Genomic DNA, 22,261 nt, shown 5'->3' with positions numbered 1-22,261 from the left:
AATAGGTAACTAATAAGGGCTTCCCAGGTGGCTCAGACCATAAACTGTCTGCCTGCAATGTGGGAGACCCAGGTTTGATCCCTGGGTCAGGAAGATCCCCTGGAGAAGGAAATGACAACCCACTCCAGTACTCTTGCCTGGAAAATTCCATGGACGGAGTAGCCTGGTCAACTTCAGTCCATGGGGTGGCAAAAAGTCGGACATGACTGAGCGATTTCACTTTAATAAGGACCTAGTGGGGACTTCTTAGATGGTCCAGTGGTTAAAATGAAGTCCTATCTAGGTAGGGAGAAGGGGTTCAATCCCTGGTCGGGGAACCAAGTTCCATATGCCCCGAGGCCTGGTTTACAACAAAAAAGAAGGGACCTACTTTATAGCACAGGGAACTCTACTCAATCCTCTAAATGGCCTATATGGGAAAAGAATCTAAAAAGAGTAGATATACATATCTGTGTATAACTGATTCACCTCGCTATACACCTGGAACTAACACATGAGAAATCAAGTATAACTTGATAAAATTTTAAAAACATACAATTTATGTTTTTCTGATAAGATTAGATGATACTGAGTTCTTCATGTACAGAAAGCAGAGACTGGATACAGTGGAGTCACGGCTCATGAGCAGAAAGGGACTGATAAAGGGAAAACACACAGAAATCAGGCCAGTTGTATACACCAACCACCAACTGGGATTATGAAAAAGAGCAAGAGTAATGTTAAAGATGCAGGACAGGGTGTGGAAACACATGAAGGTGCTCGCCAAGAGTAGGATGCTTTGGGTGGCTCTGGACTCAGCGGAGGGTCTGGGAGACACACTAGCCTTGTGAATATACTGGACTCGCTGACTGTGTCTGTACAGGGTGAGAATCATGGAGCCACTGGCCCAGAAGATGAGCACAGAAAATGAAACTTCAGGGAACACTATCAAAGCTACATATATTGAGCCTGAGATGTTCTCAAGATCTGTGGCAACACAGTACCCTGAATCTCTTGTATTTGTCATGTTTGTGCTGCGCCATTTGTCAGAAACATATAATGCATACAGAGGAAAAACGAGATGTACAAACAGGCACTGGATCCAGCAGAAGGAAATGGAGAAGGCAATGTACTTTGGGGCTTTGACTTTAAGATTCTTCCAACAGCAGTACTTGGGGTTGATCATGATGGTTTGAAACACACTCAAGAGGCAGGTGGTACTGATGGACATACTCCTGCCCACTCTCTCAACATACAGAATAAGTTTGCAGGCAAAATCACTGGCAAAATATTTCAGCCTCAAAGTTGTAATTGTCTGAGGGACTCCTTTCGAGAGAATGAGCAATATGTTGGCTATAATCAGGTGCTTGCCAATCAAGTCTGTGACCCTCAACTTACACTGAGTGTGGTAAAGAAAGAGGTAATGGTATAGAAGGGAGAAATTGCCCCAGATTCCAAGCACAGTCTGTAAGAAGAAGATTATTCCTATGGCCAGTTGGCTGGAGGCTGTTGTGTCATTCAAGAAAATCCACTTTAAATGATGACAACAGTGATTCCTCAGAATAGAATGGCTCATATAAATTTGTGACATCAACAGCCAAGTTTCCTTGTGTGCTTTTGTGAAATTACCAAGGATTCAGGAGACAAGAAAAGATGATGAGAGAATCAGTATATTTTATGAAAAATTCAGCAGGAAGGATGAAGTGGTGGTAACCTGGAGGAAGCAATGACAAATGAGAGTAAATTGAAAGAAAGCATAAAACAACTTTTTAATAAGAAGCTTACTGTAGGAAAAAAATATCTCCATCACTTCCCTCATCTTAAAACAAGTCAATTCTAAATGCATTGCCTTCTAAATTTTAAAGAAGATGATGTATTATTGTAGGGACTTCCTTGATGGCTCAGTTGGTAAAAACATCTGCCTGCAATGCAGGAGACCCCAATTTGATTCCTGGGTAGGGAAGATCCGCTGGAGAAGGAAATGACAACCCACCCCAGAATTCTTGGGCTTCCCATGTAGTTCAGCTGGTATTTTTAAGAAGATAATGTATTATTTTAGAAAAAAAGACAGGAGTTATTCTAGGGTCTTACAATTTAAAATATATGCTAAAGGTACTTCCCAGGTTGTCTGGTAGTTAAGAATCTGTCTCACAATGCCTGGGACGCAGGTTTGATCCCTGGTTGGGAAACTAAGATCCTATATGCCACAGGGTAACTAAGCCAGGGATCTCCAACTAGAGAGTCTTTGCACCACAACAAAAGATCCTCTGTGATACAACAAAGCTTCCACTTAATGCAACTAAGACCCAGTGCAGCTAAATAAATAAACAAATATTTTAAAATATATATATACACTAAAGAGCACAGGCTATATAAACCATATGGTGAAACAACTTTTGCACACATAAAAATTATGGTTCTCATCACACACACACACACACACACACACACACAGATACAACTTAGAATCACACAAGCCTGTCCTAAAAACCATAAAATAGAATAAACAGGGTACAGAGTCTTCAAACAGAAACTTCGAGAAGGAAGTTATTCAGTGGATAAGACATGTGGAAAAATATTCCACATCCTTGGTAATCAGGACAATTAAAATATAACCACTACTTATATATCATCAAATACCATCAAGAACTGAAATAGAAATGACCAAAATATCAAGTTTTGGCATAGCTGTGGATCAACCAAGAATCTCATACACTGATGGTGGGTGTTCAAATTGGTACAAACATTTTGGAAAACTGTGATATCTACCTAGCAGATCAGACATAATCCTGTTCTAAGAAATCCTCTCCTATGAGTATGTATCACCCAAAGAGTAGTTATATTAATAGAATTTATATGCAGGCCCTAATCATTGCTTGTAGTAGCCTCTAACTCTTAATACCCAGCTACCCATTAACAATTGAATAATCAAGTAATCCTTTGATAGTCATACAGTGAAGTCCTATATAGCAATGATAATGGAAAAACAAAAATAATAGAAAACAATACAGAAAAAGTCACAAAGATGGAATGGAGGGGAAAAGTCCAAAAGAAAGATGCGGTATGATTCTTTTCATGTGAAGGCCAAGAGATGCAATGTGATCTAATATTAAATGTCATAATAGTTATATACCCAATAATCCAGGGCTACAAGTATACCCAACAAAGCTATAGCCTTGGAAACAGTGAGTTAGAAAGGGCACAAGAGAGTTTCATGGGAACTGAGAACATTCTGTTTCTTGATCTAGTTGTGGTCTCTAGAGGTGCAATCATTCCTGAAATTTCACTGAGCTACCCACTTATAAACTGCGAACATGTCTTTAATTTTTAAAAACATATGTATTATCAAAAAGTGTGGAAGGAACTTTGGAACGGCTGTTTCTGTGAATGTGTCTCATTTGCTGCCAGTGTCTGTGAAGGAGGGGAGCTGTAAGCCCAGATCATAACTCCAACAATGAAACATCAGAGAATAGTAACACTGCTGCATACAGTGAATCGCTGATTTTGTCATAAAATTCAGCAGAGCAGTATCCTAAGTCTTCATGCTTTATGTTGATGTGTTGCTCCATTTGGCATCATATCCATGGGGAAAATAATGTTTACACAGAGATTTGACTTCTGACCACACAATCTTCTCCTAAAGACCAGGAAATATAATGAACAGTAGACATAGTCTTCATATAGAAACTTCGAGAAAGTAGTTACATACTGTCCAGTAGTGTAAAGTGGAGACCCCGATTAGCTCAGGAGCTGTTTTTTAAAGAAGATTTTATTTATTTCATCTTATTTATTTATTTGGCTACACCATGTCTTAGTTAATGGCATGTAAACTCTTAGTTATGGTATGTAAATACTCAGTAATCGCACGCGGCTTCTACTTCCCTGACCAGGGACCTAGATCCCATGGATTGGGAGCACAGTCTTAACCTCTGGACCACATGGAAGCTTTTGCTTTAAGTTCCACCCGCCTGGATTTCCTGGGGCTGATCCTGGTGGCTGGAGACACTTAAGGGGCCAGGAGGGCCAATGGACACACCCTGCCAGCTCTGGGGGCATAGAGAACACATTTGCATGGCTAAATCCCTGAAGACAAGCTTCAGTTAAAGGCTGCCATTGTCACGGAGATGCCTTTAAAGGGAATGATCAAAAAGCGACTACAGTCCTGTGCCTGAAGGTCAAATCTGTGAACCTCAACTCACATTCAATGTAGTATAGGAAGAAATTAAGGTGAAAAGAAGCACCCAGGATTCCAACTATAGACTGAGAGGAGCACACCATTCTTATTGCCAACTCCCTGGAGGCCCATTCTGCCAGTTGTTTGATGTACATAACTGCATGGGGTAGGCACTGGCACTGATTTATTGCAAAGATAAGGACATCCTAGGTACAGAGAGGTCAGGTGATCTGTGTAAATTCACACACTGATCACAGGTTGGGTGGTGGTAAGAACCTGATAGGCTGATGTCCAAGGAGCGGTGGCTGCGGGGGCACAGGAGGGCCTAGAAGAGCTATCCCACGTTGAAGGTCAGGAAGGGCGGCGGTGAGGAGATACCCCTCGTCCAAGGTAAGGAGCAGTGGCTGTGCTTTGCTGGAGCAGCCGTGAAGAGATACCCCACGCCCAAGGTAAGAGAAACCCAAGTAAGAAGGTAGGTGTTGCAAGAGGGCATCAGAGGGCAGACACACTGAAAACATACTCACAGAAAACTAGTCAATCTAATCATACTAGGACCACAGCCTTGTCTAACTCAATGAAACTAAGCCATGCCTGTGGGGCAACCCAAGATGGGCGGGTCATGGTGGAGAGATGTGACAGAATGTGGCCCACTGGAGAAGGGAATGGCAAACCACTTCAGTATTCTTGCCTTGAGAACCCCATGAACAATATGAAAAGGCAAAATGATAGGATACTGAAAGAGGAACTCCCCAGGTCAGTAGGTGGCCAACATGCTACTGGAGATCAGTGGAGAAATAACTCCAGAAAGAAGGAAGGGATGGAGCCAAAGCAAAAACAATACCCAGCTGTGGATGTGACTGGTGATAGAAGCAAGGTCCGATGCTGTAAAGAGCAATAGTGCATAGGAACCTGGAATGTCAGGTCCATGAATCAAGGCAAATTGGAAGTGGTCAAATAACAGAGGGCAAGAGTGAATGTCGATATTCTAGGAATCAGTGAACTCAAATGGACTGGAATGGGTGAATTTAACTCAGATGACCATTATATCTACTACTGCAGGCAGGAATCCCTCAGAAGAAATGGAGTAGCCATCATGGTTAACAGAAGAGTCCAAAATGCAGTACTTGGATGCAATCTCAAAAACGACAGAATGATCTCTGTTCGTTTCCAAGACAAACCATTCAATATCACAGTAATCCAAGTCTATGCCCCAACCAGTAATGCTGAAGAAGCTGAAGTTGAACGGTTCTATGAAGACCTACAAGATGTTTTAGAACTAACACCCAAAAAAGATGTCCTTTTCATTATAGGGGACTGGAATGCAAAAGTAGGAAGTCAAGAAACACCTGGAATAACAGGCAAATTTGGCCTTGGAATATGGAATGAAGCAAGGCAAAGACTAGTAGAGTTTTGCCAAGACAATGCACTGGTCATAGCAAACACCGTCTTCCAACAACACAAGAGAAGACTCTACACATGGACATTACCAGATGGTCAACACTGAAATCAGATTGGTTATATTCTTTGCAGCCAAAGATGGAGAAGCTCTATACAGTCAGCAAAAACAAGACCAGGAGCTGACTGTGGCTCAGATCATGAACTCCTTATTACCAAATTCAGACTTAAATTGAAGAAAGTAGGGAAAACCACTAGACCATTCAGGTATGACCTAAATCAAATCCCTTATGATTATACAGTGGAAGTGAGAAATAGATATAAGGGACTACATCTGATAGAGTGCCTGATGAACTATGGACTGAGGTTTGTGACATTGTACAGGACACAGGGATCAAGACCATCCCCATGGAAAAGAAATGCAAAAAAGCAAAATGGCAGTCTGGGAGGCCTTACAAATAGCTGTGAAAAGAAGAGAAGCAAAAAGCACAGGAGAAAAGGAAAGATATAAGCATCTGAATGCAGAGTTCCAAAGAATAGCAAGAAGAGATAAGAAAGCCTTCCTCAGTGATCAATGCAAAGAAATAGAGGAAAACAACAGAATGGGAAAGACTAGAAATCTCTTCAAGAAAATTAGAGATACCAAGAGAACATTTCATGCAAAGATGGGCTCGATAAAGGACAGAAATTATATGGACCTAACAGAAGCAGAAGATATTAAGAAGAGGTGGCAAGAATACACAGAAGAACTGTACAAAAAAGATCTTCATGACCCAGATAATTATGATGGTGTGATCACTGACTTAGAGCCAGACATCCTGGAATGTGAAGTCAAGTGGGCCTTAGAAAGCATCACTATGAACAAAGCTAGTGGAGGTGATGGAATTTCAGTTGAGCCATTTGAAATCCTGAAAGATGATGCTGTGAAAGTGCTGCGCTCAATATGCCAGCAAATTTGGAAAACTCAGCAGTGGCCACAGGACTGGAAAAGGTCAGTTTTCATTCCAATGCCAAAGAAAGCCAATGCCAAAGAATGCTCAAACTACCGCACAATTGCACTCATCTCACATGCTAGTAAAGTAATGCTCAAAATTCTCCAAGCCAGGCTTCAGCAATATGTGAACCGTGAACTTCCTGATGTTCAAGCTGGTTTTAGAAAAGGCAGAAGAACCAGAGATCAAATTGCCAACATCCGCTGGATCATGGAAAAAGCAAAAGAGTTCCAGAAAAGCATCTATTTCTGCTTTATTGACTATGCCAAAGCCTTTGACTGTGTGGATCACAATAAACTGTGGAAAATTCTGAAAGAGATGGGAATACCAGACCACCTGACCTGCCTCTTGAGAAATCTGTATGCAGGTCAGGAAGCAACAGTTAGAACTGGACATGGAACAACAGACTGGTTTCAAATAGGAAAAGGAGTATGTCAAGAGTGTATATTGTCACCCTGCTTATTTATCTTATATGCAGAGTACATCATGAGAAACGCTGGGCTGGAAGAAACACAAGCTAGACTCAAGACTGCCGGGAGAAATATCAGTAACATCAGATATGCAGATGACACCACTCTTATGGCAGAAAGTGAAGAGGAACTAAAAAGCCTCTCGATGAAAGTGAAAGCGGAGAGTGAAAAAGTTGGCTTAAAACTCAACATTCAGAAAATGAAGATCATGGCATCCGGTCCCATCACTTCCTGGGAAATAGATGGGGAAACAGTGGAAACAGTGTCAGACTTTATTTTTGGGGGGTCCAAAATCACTGCAGATGGTGACTGCAGCTATGAAATTAAATGATGCTTACTCCTTGGAAGGAAAGTTATGACCAACCTAGATAGCATATTCAAAAGCAGAGACATTACTTTGCCAACAAAGGTCCGTCTAGTCAAGGCTATGGTTTTTCCAGTGGTCATGTATGGATGTGAGAGTTGGACTGTGAAGAAAGCTGCATGCCAAAGAATTGATGCTTTTGAACTGTGGTGTTGGAGAAGACTCTTGAGAGTCCGTTGGACTGCAAGGAGATCCAACCAGTCCATTCTAAATGAGATCAGTCCTGGGTGTTCTTTGGAAGGACGGATGCTAAAGCTGAAACTCCAATACTTTGGCCACCTCAAGCGAAGAGTTGACTCATTGGAAAAGACTCTGATGCTGGGAGGGATTGGGGGCAGGAGGAAAAGGGGACGACAGAGGATGAGATGGCTGGATGGCATCACTGACTCGATGGATGTAAATCTGGGTGAACTCTGGGAGATGGTGATGGACAGGGAGGCCTGGCATGCTGCAATTCATGGGGTCCCAAGAGTCGGACACGACTGAGCGACTGAACTGAACTGAGGCTGATTCCAAGACAGTGCCCTAACCACTGTGATGCACCAGCCAAACACATCAGCTGTGTTTTTGAATAATCCAGTCTGAAATTTACTTTTGTTTTTATATCATACAGTTTATTCTATCAGTTCGGTCCAGTCACTCAGTTGTGTCTAACTCTTTGCAACCCCATGGATGGCAGCACACCAGGCTTCCCTGTCTATCACCAACTCCCGGAACTTGCTCAAACTCATGTCCATTGAGCTGGTGATGCCATCCAAACATCTCATCCTCTGTCATCCCCTTCTCCTCCTGCCTTCAGTATTTCCCAGCATCAGGGTCTTTTCCAGTGAGTCAGTTCTTCACATCAGATGGCCAAAGTATTGGAGTTTATTCCATACTGTTTCTATATTATAATTTTGGTTGTAAAATGTTTCCATATCTGCATTAGTATTTATTCTATAGGTCAATAACATATCAAAAAGATTCCCTGGATTCAGAAATGGCAACCCACTTTAGTATTCTTGCCTGGGAAATCCTATGAACAGAGGAGCCTGGCAAGCTACAGTCCATGGGTCACAAACTGAGCCATTAACATGTATACACACACACACACACACACACACACACACACACACACACACACTCCTATAAGAAAGTACCTCCTGTCCATATGGATTTAACAAATGCAAGATTTCCTCAATATAAGTTTTGCAACAGAAATGCATTCCTATCATGCCAGGTACAAATTCACTATGGTATCTATCAAAAAAAGACTTGGACAATATTACTTTATTTTAAAAACTATGAACCATGAATTATTACTATACGATAAATTAGTATAGGATAGAAATGAAATAATTATTTTGATAAATCCTTAGGTATTTATAAAACCTAGGTTAAGTGAGACTACAATATAACAAGATTTGTGAAGAATATTAACATACTACTGCTGCTGCTAAGTCACTTCAGTCGTGTCTAACTTTGTGTGACCCCATAGACGGCAGCCAGGCAAGAACACTGGAGTGGGCTGCTATTTCCTTCTCCAATGCATGAAAGTGAAAAGTGAAAGTGAAGTCACTCAGTCGTGTCTGACTCTTAGCGACCCCATGGACTGCAGGCTCCTCCATCCATGGGATTTTCCAGGCAAGAGTACTGGAGTGGGATGCCATCACCTTCTCCATTAACATACTGCTGCTGCTACTGCTAAGTCGCTTCAGTCGTGTCTGACTCTGTGTGACCCCATAGACGGCCACCCACCAGGCTCCGCCATTCCTGGGATTCTCCAGGCAAGAACACTTGAGTGGGTTGCCATTTCCTTCTCCAATGCATGAAAGTGAAAAGTGAAAGTGAAGTCGCTCATTCGTGTCCAATACTCAGGGACCCCATGGACTGCAGCCTTCCAGGCTCCTCCATCCATGGGATTTTCCAGGCAAGAGTACTGGAGTAGGATGCCATCACCTTCTCCATTAACATACTAGAGACATGTAAAAGTATAATCTGGAGAATATTGACTCCTGTGTGTTGCAAAAGTGAAACCATAAAGAAATAAATGTGTTCTTGGAATTGATGTTAGAATATTATGAGATTAGACAACATATGAGAAGATATATTTGGTCCTAACAACTATATTCCAAACCTCACCACTATAAAGCTGCCTTTTCCTGAAATGCTGCTTCTCTATCTTGAAGAGGGATGGCAATCTCACTATCATCATCAGACCTCAAATGTTTCAGAAAAGACACCATTGCTATGTCTAGTAAGCACGTTATATGCCTAGAGTTTTATTCCTTTCTGTTCTTCAAATAAATTCATATTCATGCTTTCTGTAGAGGATTAGAAAATCATTATTTTTCTATCCTAGTCTTTATGGAAAGCATAAAGGTATTTTGATAACACTTCTAATACAAATTTAAAATTCATCTAGAATTTTTGAAACGTTACATTATAGCAGATTGATCTTAAAAATACAACACTTAAGCTCCTTGAAGATGATATTTTGGCATTTCCCTGGTGGTCCAGTGGCTAAGACTCTGCACTCCCAGTGCAGGGAGCCTGGGTTTGATTCCTGGTCAGGAAAATAGATCCCACATGCTGCAGCTAACAGTTCACATGCTGCAACTAAGCTAAGTACTTTAAAAATGATTCCACATTGTTATCACTAGAATTATTCCTGTAAGTCCTCCCCAGTAAGAATGTCAAAAAATAGCTTTAGGAGCCATCAAGTTTGGAGTTGCCTGATGCTGGGAAAGATTGAAGGCAGGAGGAAAGAAGGATGACAGAAGATGAGATGGGTGGGTGTCATCACCAACTCCAATGGACATGAGTCTGAGAAACTCTGGGAGATAGTGAAGGACAGGGAAACTTGGCATGCTGCAATCCATGGGGTTGCAAAGAGTTGGACACAACTGAGTGACTGAACAACAAAGATCTTGATCTCGCTTTACCTAAGCTCTCTCCTAAGGAAAGTTCTGCTTTCCTGACTTGCTTTGCCACTGGACCTGTTCCCACTTTACCCACCACCCTGCAGAAAGATCCCTTTTCCAAACACGAACACTTACTCAGACCTCCTTCCTTACAGACTCTGTTTCCTCTTAGACTGAAATACAAAGTACTCGACTCCTCACTCCTTCTCATGAGAAGGATGGTGGGCTGAGGGTGAAGGTCATGGCAGCCAGGATGTGAGTGGGAGGGAGGCAGTCAGACCCTGAGATATAGGTTTAGGAGCTGTGATCTCATCCTCCTTCAGAACTGCAATTATCACTTCACTTGAAGTGGCAATGACAGGGCCAGCTTGAGGAGCTAATGATCTTTCTGAAAAACTTTTTTTGAGTTGGTAATTACCAAAGCCAACGGTGAGTCTCCTGTGAGTATCTCCAAAGAGACCACTGATGTGTTTGAGAGAAGCTCATAATTTTTCATGATGAAGGTTATTTTGAAATGATTAGAATTTCTACACAACTCTGAAATCTTTTGCCTTTGTAAACAGGTTGTTTGATCTTAGGGATTCAAACAGGTTGTTTGATCGTAGGGAAAGCAGAACTTTCCTTAGGTGAGAGCTTAGGTAAAGCAAGATCAAGTTAAGTGTTAACCCACTTAACAAAGTCAATTGTGAGTCTACCAGGCTTTGTTCTGGAAACAAACAAAAAAACACCGAATTAAACTTGAGCGTGACATAAAAATTTTTTTTGTGTCTGTTCATTTATTTATATACTTGGCTGTGCTGGGTCTTAGTTGTGGCATGGGAACTATTAGTTTCAGCATGTGGGTTCTAGTTCCCTGATCAGGGATCAAACTTGCACACCCCCTGCAATGTGAGCTTGGAGTTTTAGCCACCAGACCACCAGGGAAATCCCTGTATGGGACCTTCTTTCTTGTACTCAAAACAGCTCTACCTCTTCTTCTCTTTCCTGCATTTCTGATCCTACACCGGACTACACAGTTTTAGATCCTGGGTAAGGATTTAAATTGACCTTAGAGCTAGACTAACAGAAATGACAGTGAAGGAATATCTTTGGGTCTTGGAGGTGGCTTTTCAATGTTGGCTGTAGCACTCATCTGTCTTTGCAGCAGTTTTATGGCCTTTGTTCATGGTACGCGAAAGACTTCTAGTCACTCACATATCCACCAAGCCTCCCTTTGAGCCTGGAGCCAAATCCTTGAGTCGACCTTTCTCCAGCATTTACGGTTCACAGCCAACTCCATTTTCTCCCCTGGAAATAGGCCAATGATTGCCTTCAGTTCAGTCACTCAGTCATGTCCTCCTCTTTGTGACCCTTGGACTGCAGCATGCCAGGCTTCCCTGTCCATCACCATCTCTTGAACCTTGCTCAAACTCATGTCCATCAAGTCAGTGATGCCATCCAACCATGTCATCCTCTGTCATCCCCTTCTTCTCCTGCCTTCAATCTCTCCCAGCATCTGAGTCTTTTCCAGTGACTCAGTTCTTAACATCAGGTGGCCAAAGTATTGGAGCTTCAGCTTCAGCATCAGTCCTTCCAAAGAATATTCAGAAATGATTTCCTTTGGAATTGACTAGTTTGATCTTCTTGCAGTCCAAGGGACTCTCAAGAGTCTTCTCCAACACTATGGTTCAAAACATCAATTCTTCAGTGCTCAGCTTTCTTTATGGTCCAGTTTTCACTTGCATATATGACTACTGGAAAAATGATAACTTTGACTAGATGGACCTTTGTCAGGAAAGTAATGTCTCTGCTTTTTAATATGCTGTCCTGGTTGATTATAGCTTTACTTCCAAGGACCAAGTGTCTTAATTTCAGAGCTGCAGTCACCATCTGCAGTGATTTTGGAGCCCAAGAAAATAAAGTCTGTCAGTGTTTCCACTGTTTCCCCATCTGTTTGTCATGAAGTGATGGGACCGGATGCCGTGATCTTCTTTTTTTTTAATGTGGAGTTTTAAGCCAGATTTTTCACTCTCCTCTTTCACTTTCACCTAGAGACTCTTTAGTTTCTTGTTGCTTTCTGCCATAAGGGTGGTATCATCTGCATATCTGAAGTTATTGATATTTCTCTCATCAATCTTAATTCCCGCTTGTGCTTCATCCAACCCACGATTTCACATAACATACTCTGCATAGAAGTTAAATTAGCAGGGTGACAATATACAGCCTTGACATATTCCTCTCCCAATTTGGAACCAGTCCGTTGTTCCATGTCTGGTTCTAACTGTTGCTTCTTGACCTGCATACAGATTTCTCAGGAGGCAGGTAAGGTGTTCTGGTATTCCCATGTCTTGAGGAGTTTTCCACAGTTTGTTGTGATCCACACAGTCAAATGTTTATGCTCCTGACTTCTGAGTTTCAGTGTCTCTACTGTGCATGAAGAAAGCTCTGGTTTTAAAGGATTTCAAATTAGTCAGAGACAAACTGTGTCATATCTTTTTACAAAGGAATTTCTACTCATTTCTTTATTGGGGTTAAAGCACTGAAATATATGCCTAACCCTGTTGAAGGAGCTTGCCATTTTGGTGGCAGAAATGGATGATTGTGTTCACATTTTTTATTGTCTGAATAGGGCAGGAAAGCTATCTTCTGGAATGGGAGATCCCAGTTCTGCATTCTGTCCTTAATGTTTTCCTGATGTCAGTCTTGTAGGGTCATCGCTTCTTTCAGGGATGAAGCTTTGGGCTTTGGGCTCTAGGGATCCAAGGGCACTTGGCTGTCCCTTCTGCCCTCCACATGGCTTTAAGAACCCCTGGGAAGCTACCATTTTCTCCCAAGGACAGTCTGTGGATGGGACATGAGTTAGTCATTAAAAGCAAAGTTTTCTGATATAAGGGTGCTGTGACGGCAACTGTGATGGCAAAGCTGGCTCTGGAGCTACCTCCAGTTTTATACTCTACTCACCAGCAAGATGGGTTGTTTTTTTTTTTTTTTTAATGGGAAATTCTATTTTTAAAAAAATTAATTAATTTACTTTAATTGGAAGCTAATTAGTTTGCAATATTGTAGTGGTTTTTGGAATACATTGACATGAATCAGCCATGGGTGTACATGTGTCATCCATCATGAATCCCCCTCCCACCTCACTCCCCATCCCATCCCTCAGGGTTGTCCCAGTGCACCAGCCCTGAGCGCCCTGTCTCATGCATTGAACCTGGACTGGCGATCTGTTTTACATATGGTAATAAACATGTTTCAGTGCTATTCTCTCAAATCATCCCACTCTCGCCTTCTCCCACACAGTCCAAACATCTGTTCTTTACCTCTGTGTCTCCCATGCTATCTTGCATATAGGGTCATCGTTACTATCTTTCTACATTCCACATATATGCATTAATATACTGTATTGGTGTTTTTCTTTCTGACTTACTTCTTTCTGTATAATAGGCTCCACTTTCATCCACTTCATTAGAACTGAATCAAATGCACTAATATTCCATTGTGTATATGTACCACAGCTTTCTTATCCATTCGTCTTCTGATGGACATTAGGTTGCTTCCATGTCCTAGATATTGTAAACAGTGCTGGGATGAACATTGGGGTACACGTGTCTCTTTCAATTCTGGTTTCCTCAGTGTATATGCCCAGCAGTGGGATTGCTGGGTCGTATGGCAGTTCTATTTCCAGTTTTTTAAGGAATCTCCTCACTGTTCTCCATAGTGGCTATACTAGTTTGCATTCTCATGAACAGTATAAGAGGGTTCCCTTTTCTCCTCACCCTCTCTAGCACTTATTGTGTGTAGACTTTTTGATAGCAGCCATTCTGACCAGCGTGAGATGGTACCTCATTGGGGTGTTGATTTGCATTTCTCTGATAATGAGAGATGTTGAGCATCTTTTCACGTGTTTGTTAGCCATCTGTATGTCTTCTTTGGAGAAATGTCTGTTTAGTTCGTTGGCCCATTTTTTGATTGGTTGTTTATTTTTCTGGAATTGAGCTGCATGAGCTGCTTGTATATTTTTGAGATGAATTATTTGTCCATTGCTTTGTTTGCTATTATTTTCTCCCATTCTGAAGGCTTTCTTTTCACTTTGCTTATAGTTTCCTTCATTGTGCAAAAGTTTTTACATTTAATTTGATCCCATTTGTTTATTTTTGCTTTTATTTCCATTACTCTGGGAGGTGGGTCATAGTGGATCCTTCTGTGATTTATGAGAGTGTTTTGCCTGTTTTCCTCTGGGAGTTTTATAGTTTCTGGTCTTACATTTAGATATTTTATCCATTTTCTGTTTATTTTTGTGTGTGGTGTTAGAATGTGTTCTAATTTCATTCTTTTACAAGTGGTTGACCAGTTTTCCCAACATCACTTTTTAAAGAGATTGTCTTTTTTCAATTGTATATTCTTGCCTCCTTTGTCAAAGATAAGCTGTCCATAGGTGTGTGGATTTATCTCTGAGCTTTCTATTTTGTTCCATTGATCTCTATTTCTGTCTTTGTGCCAGGGCCATACTGTCTTAATGACTGTAGCCTTGTAGTATAGTCTGAAGTCTGGTAGTTTGATTCCTCCAGTTCCATTCTTCTTTCTCAAGATGACTTTGGCTATTCAAGGTTTTTGTATTTCCATACAAATTGTGAAATTATTTGTGCTTGTTGTCTGAAAAATACCGTTGGTAGCTTGGTAGGGATTGCATTGAATCTATAGATGGCTTTGGGTAGTATACTCATTTTCACTGTATTGATTCTCCCGATCCATGAACATGGTATATTTCTCCATCTATTTGTATCATCTTTGATTTCTTTCATCAGTGTTTTATAGTTTTTTATATGGAGAAGACTCTTGAGAGTCCCTTGGATTGCAAGGAAATCCAACCAGTCCATCCTAAAGGAGATCAGTCCTGGGTGTTCATTGGAAGGACTGATGTTGAGGCTGAAACTCCAATACTTGGGTGATCTGATGCAAAGAACTGACTCATTAGAAGAGACCCTGATGCTGGGAAAGGTTGAGGGCAGGAGGAGAAGGGGTGACAGAGGATGAGATGGTTGGATGGCATTATTGACTTGATGGACATGGGTTTGGGTGGACTTTGGGAGTTGGTGGTGGACAGGGAGGCCTGGTGTGCTGTGTTTCATAGGATCGCAAAGAGTTGGACATGACTGAGTGACTGAACTGAACTGATACATAGGTCTTTGTTTCTTTAGGTTGATATATTCCTAAGTATTTTATTCTTTTCGTCGCAATGGTGAATGGAATTGTTTCCTTAATTTCTCTTTCTATATTCTCATGTTAGTGTATAGGAATGCAAGGGATTTCTCTGTGTTAATTTTATATCCTTCAACTACACTATATTCATTGATTGGGTCTAGGAATTCTCTGGTGGTGTCTTTCGGGTTTTCTCTATAGAGGATCATATCATCTGCAAACAGTGAGAGTTTTACTTCTTCTTTTCCAATCTGGATTCCTTTTATTTCTTTTTTTTTTTCTGATTGCTGTGGCTAAAACTTTCAAAACTATGTTGAATAGTAGTGGTGAGAGTGGGTACCCTTGTCTTGTTCTGTAGAACAGTCTTTTGGACTCTGTGGGAGAGGGAGAGAGTGGGATGATTTGGGAGAATGGCATTGAAACATGTATAATATCATATATGAAACGAGTCGCCAGTCCAGGTTCAATGCACGATACTAGATGCTTGGGGCTGATGCACTAGGACAACCCAGAGGGATGGTACGGGGAGGGAGGAGGGAGGAGGGTTCAGGATGGGGAACACGTGTATACCTGTGGTGGATGCATGTTGATATATGGCAAAACCAATACAATATTGTAAAGTTAAAAAATAAAATAAAATTAAAAAGTTAAAAAAAGAAAAGACTTTAGGGGAAATGCTTTCAATTTTTCCCCATTAAGGATAATGTTTGCTGTAGGTTTATCATACATAGCTTTTATTATGTTGATGTATGTTCCTTCTGTGCCTGCTTTATGGAGGGTTTTTTAATCATAAATGGATGTTGAATTTTGTCAAAGGCTTTCTCTGCATTTATTGAGATAATCCTATGGTTTTTATCTTTCAATTTGTTTATGTGGTAGGTCACATTGATTGATTTGTGAATATTGAAGAATCCTTGCATCCCTGGAATAAAGCCAACTTGGTCATGATGTATGATCTTTTTAACATGTTGTTGGATTCTGTTCGCTAGACTTTCGTTAAGGATTTTTGCATCTATGTTCATCAGTGATAATGGCCTGTAGTTTTCTTTTTTTTGTGGCATTTTTGTCTGGTTTTGGTGTTAGGGCGATGGTGGCCTCATAGAATGAGTTTGCCAGTTTACCTTCCTCTGCAATTTTCTGGAAAAGTTTGAGTAGGATAGGTGTTGCTGGTGCTGTGTCGCTACAGTCGTGTCCGACTCTGTGCAACCCCATAGACGGCAGCCCACCGGGCTCCCCCGTCCCTGGGATTCTCCAAGAACACTGGAGTGGGTTGCCATTTCCTTCTCCAATGCATGAAAGTGAAAAGGGAAAGTGAAGTCACTCAGTCATGTCCGACTCTTAGCAACCCCGTGGACTGCAGCCTACCAGGCTCCTCCGTCCATGGGATTTTCCAGGCAAGAGTACTGGAGTGAGGTGCCATTGCCTTCTCTGAGGATAGGTGTTAGCTCTTTAAGTTTTTGGTAGAATTCACCTTTGAAGCCATCTGGCCCTGGCCTATTGTTTGTTGGAAGATTTTTTTATCACAGTTTCAATTTCCATGCTTGATGGGTCTGTTAAGATTTTCTATTTCTTCCTGGTTCAGTTTTTAAAGGTTAAACTTTTCTAAGAATTCGCCCATTTCTTCCAAGTTGTCCATTTTATTGGCACACAGTTGCTGATAGTAGTCTTTTATGATCCTTTGTATTTCTGTGTTGTATGTTGTGATTTCTCCACTTTCATGTCTAATTTTGTTGATTTGATTCTTCTCCCTTTTTTTCTTGATGAGTCTGGCTAATGGTTTGTCTATTTTATGTATCTGCTCAAAAAACCAGCTTTTAGTTTTGTTGATTTTTGCTATAGTCTCCTTTGTTGCTTTTTCATGTATTTCTCCCCTAATTTTTATTATTTCTTTCTTCTACGAACCCTGGGGTTCTTTATTTCTTATTTTTCTTGTTGCTTTAGGTGTAAAGTTAGGTTATTTATTTGATTTTTCTCTGGTTTCTTGAGGTAAGCTTGTATTGCAAGATAGGTTTTAAGGAATGGCATCAACATACAGGGTAGAGGAGAGCTTGGCATGCTTACTGGCGCCCTCAGTTGATTTTTCCTAATGTAAATTTTGGACTGTTTTCCACTATATCTCAGGACACTTCTCCTAATATTGGTTGAGGACCAGAGAATTTCTCAGGCTTAACTTTCATTCTGAATCTATGAAATTTCTCTCCCCAGCTAGTCTTCTCTGGAGCTGCTAATTTTCCTGTATACCAAAGAAACAGCTGTCTGTGGACTTCCCTGGTAGTCCAGTGGTTAAGACTCTGCACTCCCAATGCAGGGGGTCTAGGTTCGATCCCCTGGTTGGGGAACTAGACCCCAAGTCACAGGCTAAGAATTAGCCTGCAGAGTTGGACTATAAAGAAAGTTGAGCGCCAAAGAATTGACGCTTTTGAATTGTGATGTTGGAGAAGAGTCTTGAAAGTCCCTTGGACTGCAAGAAGATTCAACCAGTCCATCCTAAAGGAAATCAGTCCTGAATATTCATTGGAAGGACTGATGCTGAAGTTGAAACTCCAATACGTTGGCCACCTGATGTGAAGAACTGACTCATTTGAAAAGACCCTGATGCTAGGAAAGATTGAAGGTGGGAGGAAAGGGGATGACAACGGATGAGATGGTTAGATGGCATCACCAACTCAATGGACATGAGTTGGATAAACTCCGGGAGTTGGTGATGGACAGGGAGGCCTGACGTGCTGCAGTCAATGGGGTTGCAAAGTATTGGACATTACTGAGCACTGAACTAAACTGAAATGTAAAAGGAAGAACATGTCAATAGTTTACATTAGAAGTCACTCTTCTGTTAGATTGGACACATGCATATGTATGGCTGAGTCCCTTCACTGTTCATCTGAATCGAACACTGTTAATTGGTTATGTGTGTGCTAAGTCGCTTCAGTTGTGTCTGATTCTTTACAACCCTATGGACTTTACCCTGTCAGGCTCCTTGGTCCATGGGATTCTCCAGTCAAGAATACTGAAGTGGGTTGCCATGTCCTCCTCCATGGAATCTTCCTGACTTAGGGATTGAACCCAAATCTCCTGCATTGGCAGGCAGGTTCTTTACCACCAGTGCCACCTGGGAAGCCCCATTAATTGGCTATACTCCAATATAAAATAAAAAGTTAAAAAAAGAAATTATTGAACTAATTTGTACAAATTTGTGTAAATGAATATTAATTTGGAAATGGTGATAATAGACATTTTCTAGGATATTGTATTTATCCATACAGATTCCCAACACTGATATGAAGTGCAAACAGAGAATTATCCACAGAAGACAGAGTGATATTTATAAAAGTGCCCATCACAAATGAAATCAGCAGGATCAGATAGTTTAGCAGACAGTATCAACTATTCATTTTTTTTTAATGTATTTTTGGTTGCACTGGGTCTTCATTGATGCACATGGCCTTTCTCTAGTTGTGGTGAATGGAGGCTACTCTCTAGTTCTGGTGTGTGTGCTTCTCCTTGTGGTAGTTTCTATTCTTCCAGAGCATAGGCTCTAGGCCCATGGTCTTGAGTGGGGTGGCACACAGGCTTACTTGTTCCATGGCATGTGGAATCTTTCTGGACCAGGGATCAAACCCTGCATTGACAGATGGAGTCTAAACCACTGGACACCAGGAAAGTCCTCTGCTATTCTTTTAACTATAGCCAAGGCTGCTTTCTCCATTCAGCAGTAATGAATGGTTACCAGAGGTCTTTGTACATACTTTCGCTGAATTTCATTAAGGAGCACTCATTGGTTATACAGTGAATGATGAGACATGAACTTTAGGGGGCAAAATCACTGCTTTTCATTTTCCAACAGGCAAACACACAATCTTAACAAAGCCCACTATCCATTTCCCCTGTAAGAGTTTTCAGTGCAACTGAGAAGTTTAACAGTGAAACATCAGTCAGGCCACGCCTGTTTTTGACACTAACTGCAAGTGTGGGGGTTCCCAAAATCACACTCAGTTTCAGTAATTCTCTAGAAGGACTCAGCACTCACTGAGATCTGGTCCACTCAATGTAATGCTTGATTACACCATTCCCTGGTGGATCAGGTGGTAAGGGATTTGCCTGCAATGCAGGAGACCTGGGTTTGATCCCTGTTTTTGGAAGATGTCCTGGAGAAGGGAATGGCAACCCACTCCAGTATTCTTGCCTAGAGAACAAGGACAGAGGAGCCTGCTGGGGTGTAGTCCTTGGGGTCACAAAGAGTTGGACATGACAAAGTGACTAAAAAAAATAACATCAGTCAATGGAAGTTGCATGGGTCAGAGTTCAGAAAAAAAATAGTCAAATTGGAGCTCCAGTTTTCCTTTCCCCATAAAATGATGGTATGTCATTTTCTTGACATTGATACCTGACAACTCTAGGAGTACTGCCATCAAGGAGGTTCACCCAAGCCCTAGTGCCCAGAGTGTTTTACTTGAGGTCCTTTAGGATCTGTCTGTGTGGCTGAGCTTTAGTCTCCAGTTCTTCTGAGAGTCAGGCTAATCCTGTCATCTCCATTTCCTCCAGAAGCCAGCCTGATACTACATAGCCTAAAGCCCCAACAAACTTACACTGTGAGAGGGGCTTGTGGCCATGCCATTAAACAAAAATATTTCTTCTATACGAAGGACAACCTACAGAATGGGAGAAAATATTTGGCAAGTGATGCAACTAACAAAGAATTAATCTCCAAAATATACAAACAGCTCATACAACTCAATACCAGAAGTTCAAGCAACCCAATCAAAAATTATGCAGAAGATTCAAATAGACATTTCTTCAAAGAAAGTATACAGGTGGCCAACAGGCTCAGGAAAAACTGCTCAACATCACTAATTATCAGAGAAATGCAAATCAAGACTAGTGAGATATCACCTTACCCTGGTCAGAGTGGCCATTATCAAAAATTCTACAAATAATCAATGGTAGAGAGGGTGTGGAGAAAAGGGAATCCTCCTTCATTGTTTATGGGAATGTAAACTGGTTCAGCCGCTATTCAGAACAGGATGCAGTTCCCTTAAGAAAACTAAAAACAGAGCAATTAATACCATATGATCCTACAATGCCACTCCGGGGCACATATCCAGAGAAAACTACAATTTGGAAAGATACATGCATCCCAGTGTTCACAGCAGCACTATTTACAGTAGCTAAGATATGGAAACAACCTAAACGTGCGTTACCTGATGAGTGGATAAAGAAAATAGGGTGTATAAACACAAAGGAATATCACTCAGCCATTAAAAAGAATGAAATAATGCCATTTGAAACACCATGGATGGACATAGGGATTATCATACTAAATGAAGTAAGCCAGACAGAGAAAAACAAATAGCATATAATATCGCTTATATGTGGAATTTTTTTTTAAGATGCAAATAAACTTGTTTACAAAGAGAAAGAGACTCAAAGACATAGAAAACAAATTTATGATTATCAAAAAGGAAAAGAGGGAGGAGGGATAAATTAGGAAGTTGGAATCAACTTATACATATTACCAAATATAAAATAGATAAACAACAAGGACCTAGTGTATAGCACAGGGAATTGCACTCAGTATTTTATAATAATCTATAAGGGAAAAGAATCTGAAAAAGAAAAATACATATATCACTGAATCACTTTGCTCTCTACACCTGAAACTAACATAACAATTGAAAAAAAAAATCAATTTTTTAAAATATCTTAAAAAACAAACAAAAGCCCTCATTTACACAGCAATCCCACTGCTGGGCATACACACCAAGGAAACCAGAAGTGAAAGAGACACACGTGTCTCAATGTTCATCACAGCACTGTTTACAATAGCCAGAACATGGAAGCAACCTAGATGTCCATTGGCAGATGAATGGATAAGAAAGCTGTGGTACATATACACAATGGAATATTACTCAACTATTAAAAAGAATGCGTTTGAATTAGTTCTATTTTTTTTAATTTTATTTTAAACTTTACAATATTGTATTGGTTCTGCCATATATTGAAATGAATCCACCACAGGCATACATGTGTTCCCCATCCTGAACCCTCCTCCCTCCTCCCTCCCCATATGATCCCTCTGGGTCGTCCCTGTGCACCAGCCCCAAGCATCCAGTATCGTGCCTCGAACCTGGACTGGCAATTCGTTTCATATATGATATTATACATATTTCAATGCCATTCTCCCAAATCATCCCACCCTCTCCCTCTCCCACAGAGTCCAAAAGACTGTTCTATACATCAGTGTCTCTTTGGCTGTCTCGTATACAGGGTTATTGTTACCATCTTTCTAAATTCCATATATATGCATTAGTATACTGTATTGATGTTTTTCTTTCTGGCTTACTTCACTCTGTATAATAGGCTCCAGTTTCATCCACCTCATTAGAACTGATTCCAATGTATTCTTTTTAATGGCTGAGTAATACTCCATTGTGTATATGTACCAAAGCTTTCTTATCCATTCATCTGCTGATGCACATCTAGGTTGCTTCCATGTCCTGGCTATTATAAACAGTGCTGCGATGAACATTGGGGTACACATGTCTCTTTCAATTCTGGTTTCCTCAGTGTATATGCCCAGCAGTGGGATTGCTGGATCATAAGGCAGTTCTATTTCCAGTTTTTTAAGGAATCTCCACACTGTTCTCCATAGTGGCTGTACTAGTTTGCATTCCCACCAACAGTGTAAGAGGGTTCCCTTTTCTCCACACCCTTTTCAGCATTTATTACTTGTAGACTTTTGGATCACAGCCATTCTGACTGGCATAAAATGGTACCTCATAGTGGTTTTGATTTGCATTTCTCTGATA

General features: G+C 40.9%; 1 protein-coding gene and 1 non-coding gene across 2 annotated transcripts; one reads left to right on the top strand and one right to left on the bottom strand.

The window, feature by feature from the left end:
- Positions 1 to 538: 538 nt before the first annotated feature.
- LOC112442217 (vomeronasal type-1 receptor 4-like) lies at positions 539 to 1,570 on the bottom strand. The gene has a single exon (XM_024978796.1). It carries the CDS (start codon positions 1,568 to 1,570, stop codon positions 539 to 541), a length of 1,032 nt encoding a protein of 343 aa, XP_024834564.1.
- Positions 1,571 to 17,720: 16,150 nt separating this feature from the next.
- TRNAG-CCC (transfer RNA glycine (anticodon CCC)) lies at positions 17,721 to 17,794 on the top strand. Its single transcript has one exon. It is a non-coding gene; the product is annotated as a tRNA-Gly (tRNA).
- The last annotated feature ends 4,467 nt before the right edge of the window (positions 17,795 to 22,261 follow it).

Source organism: Bos taurus, chromosome 18 (assembly GCF_002263795.3).
Source record: "Bos taurus isolate L1 Dominette 01449 registration number 42190680 breed Hereford chromosome 18, ARS-UCD2.0, whole genome shotgun sequence".
NCBI classification, from domain to species: Eukaryota; Metazoa; Chordata; class Mammalia; order Artiodactyla; family Bovidae; genus Bos; species Bos taurus.
The sequence above is the reverse complement of the archived record's forward strand: the minus strand, read 5'-3'. Positions and strand labels throughout refer to the sequence as shown.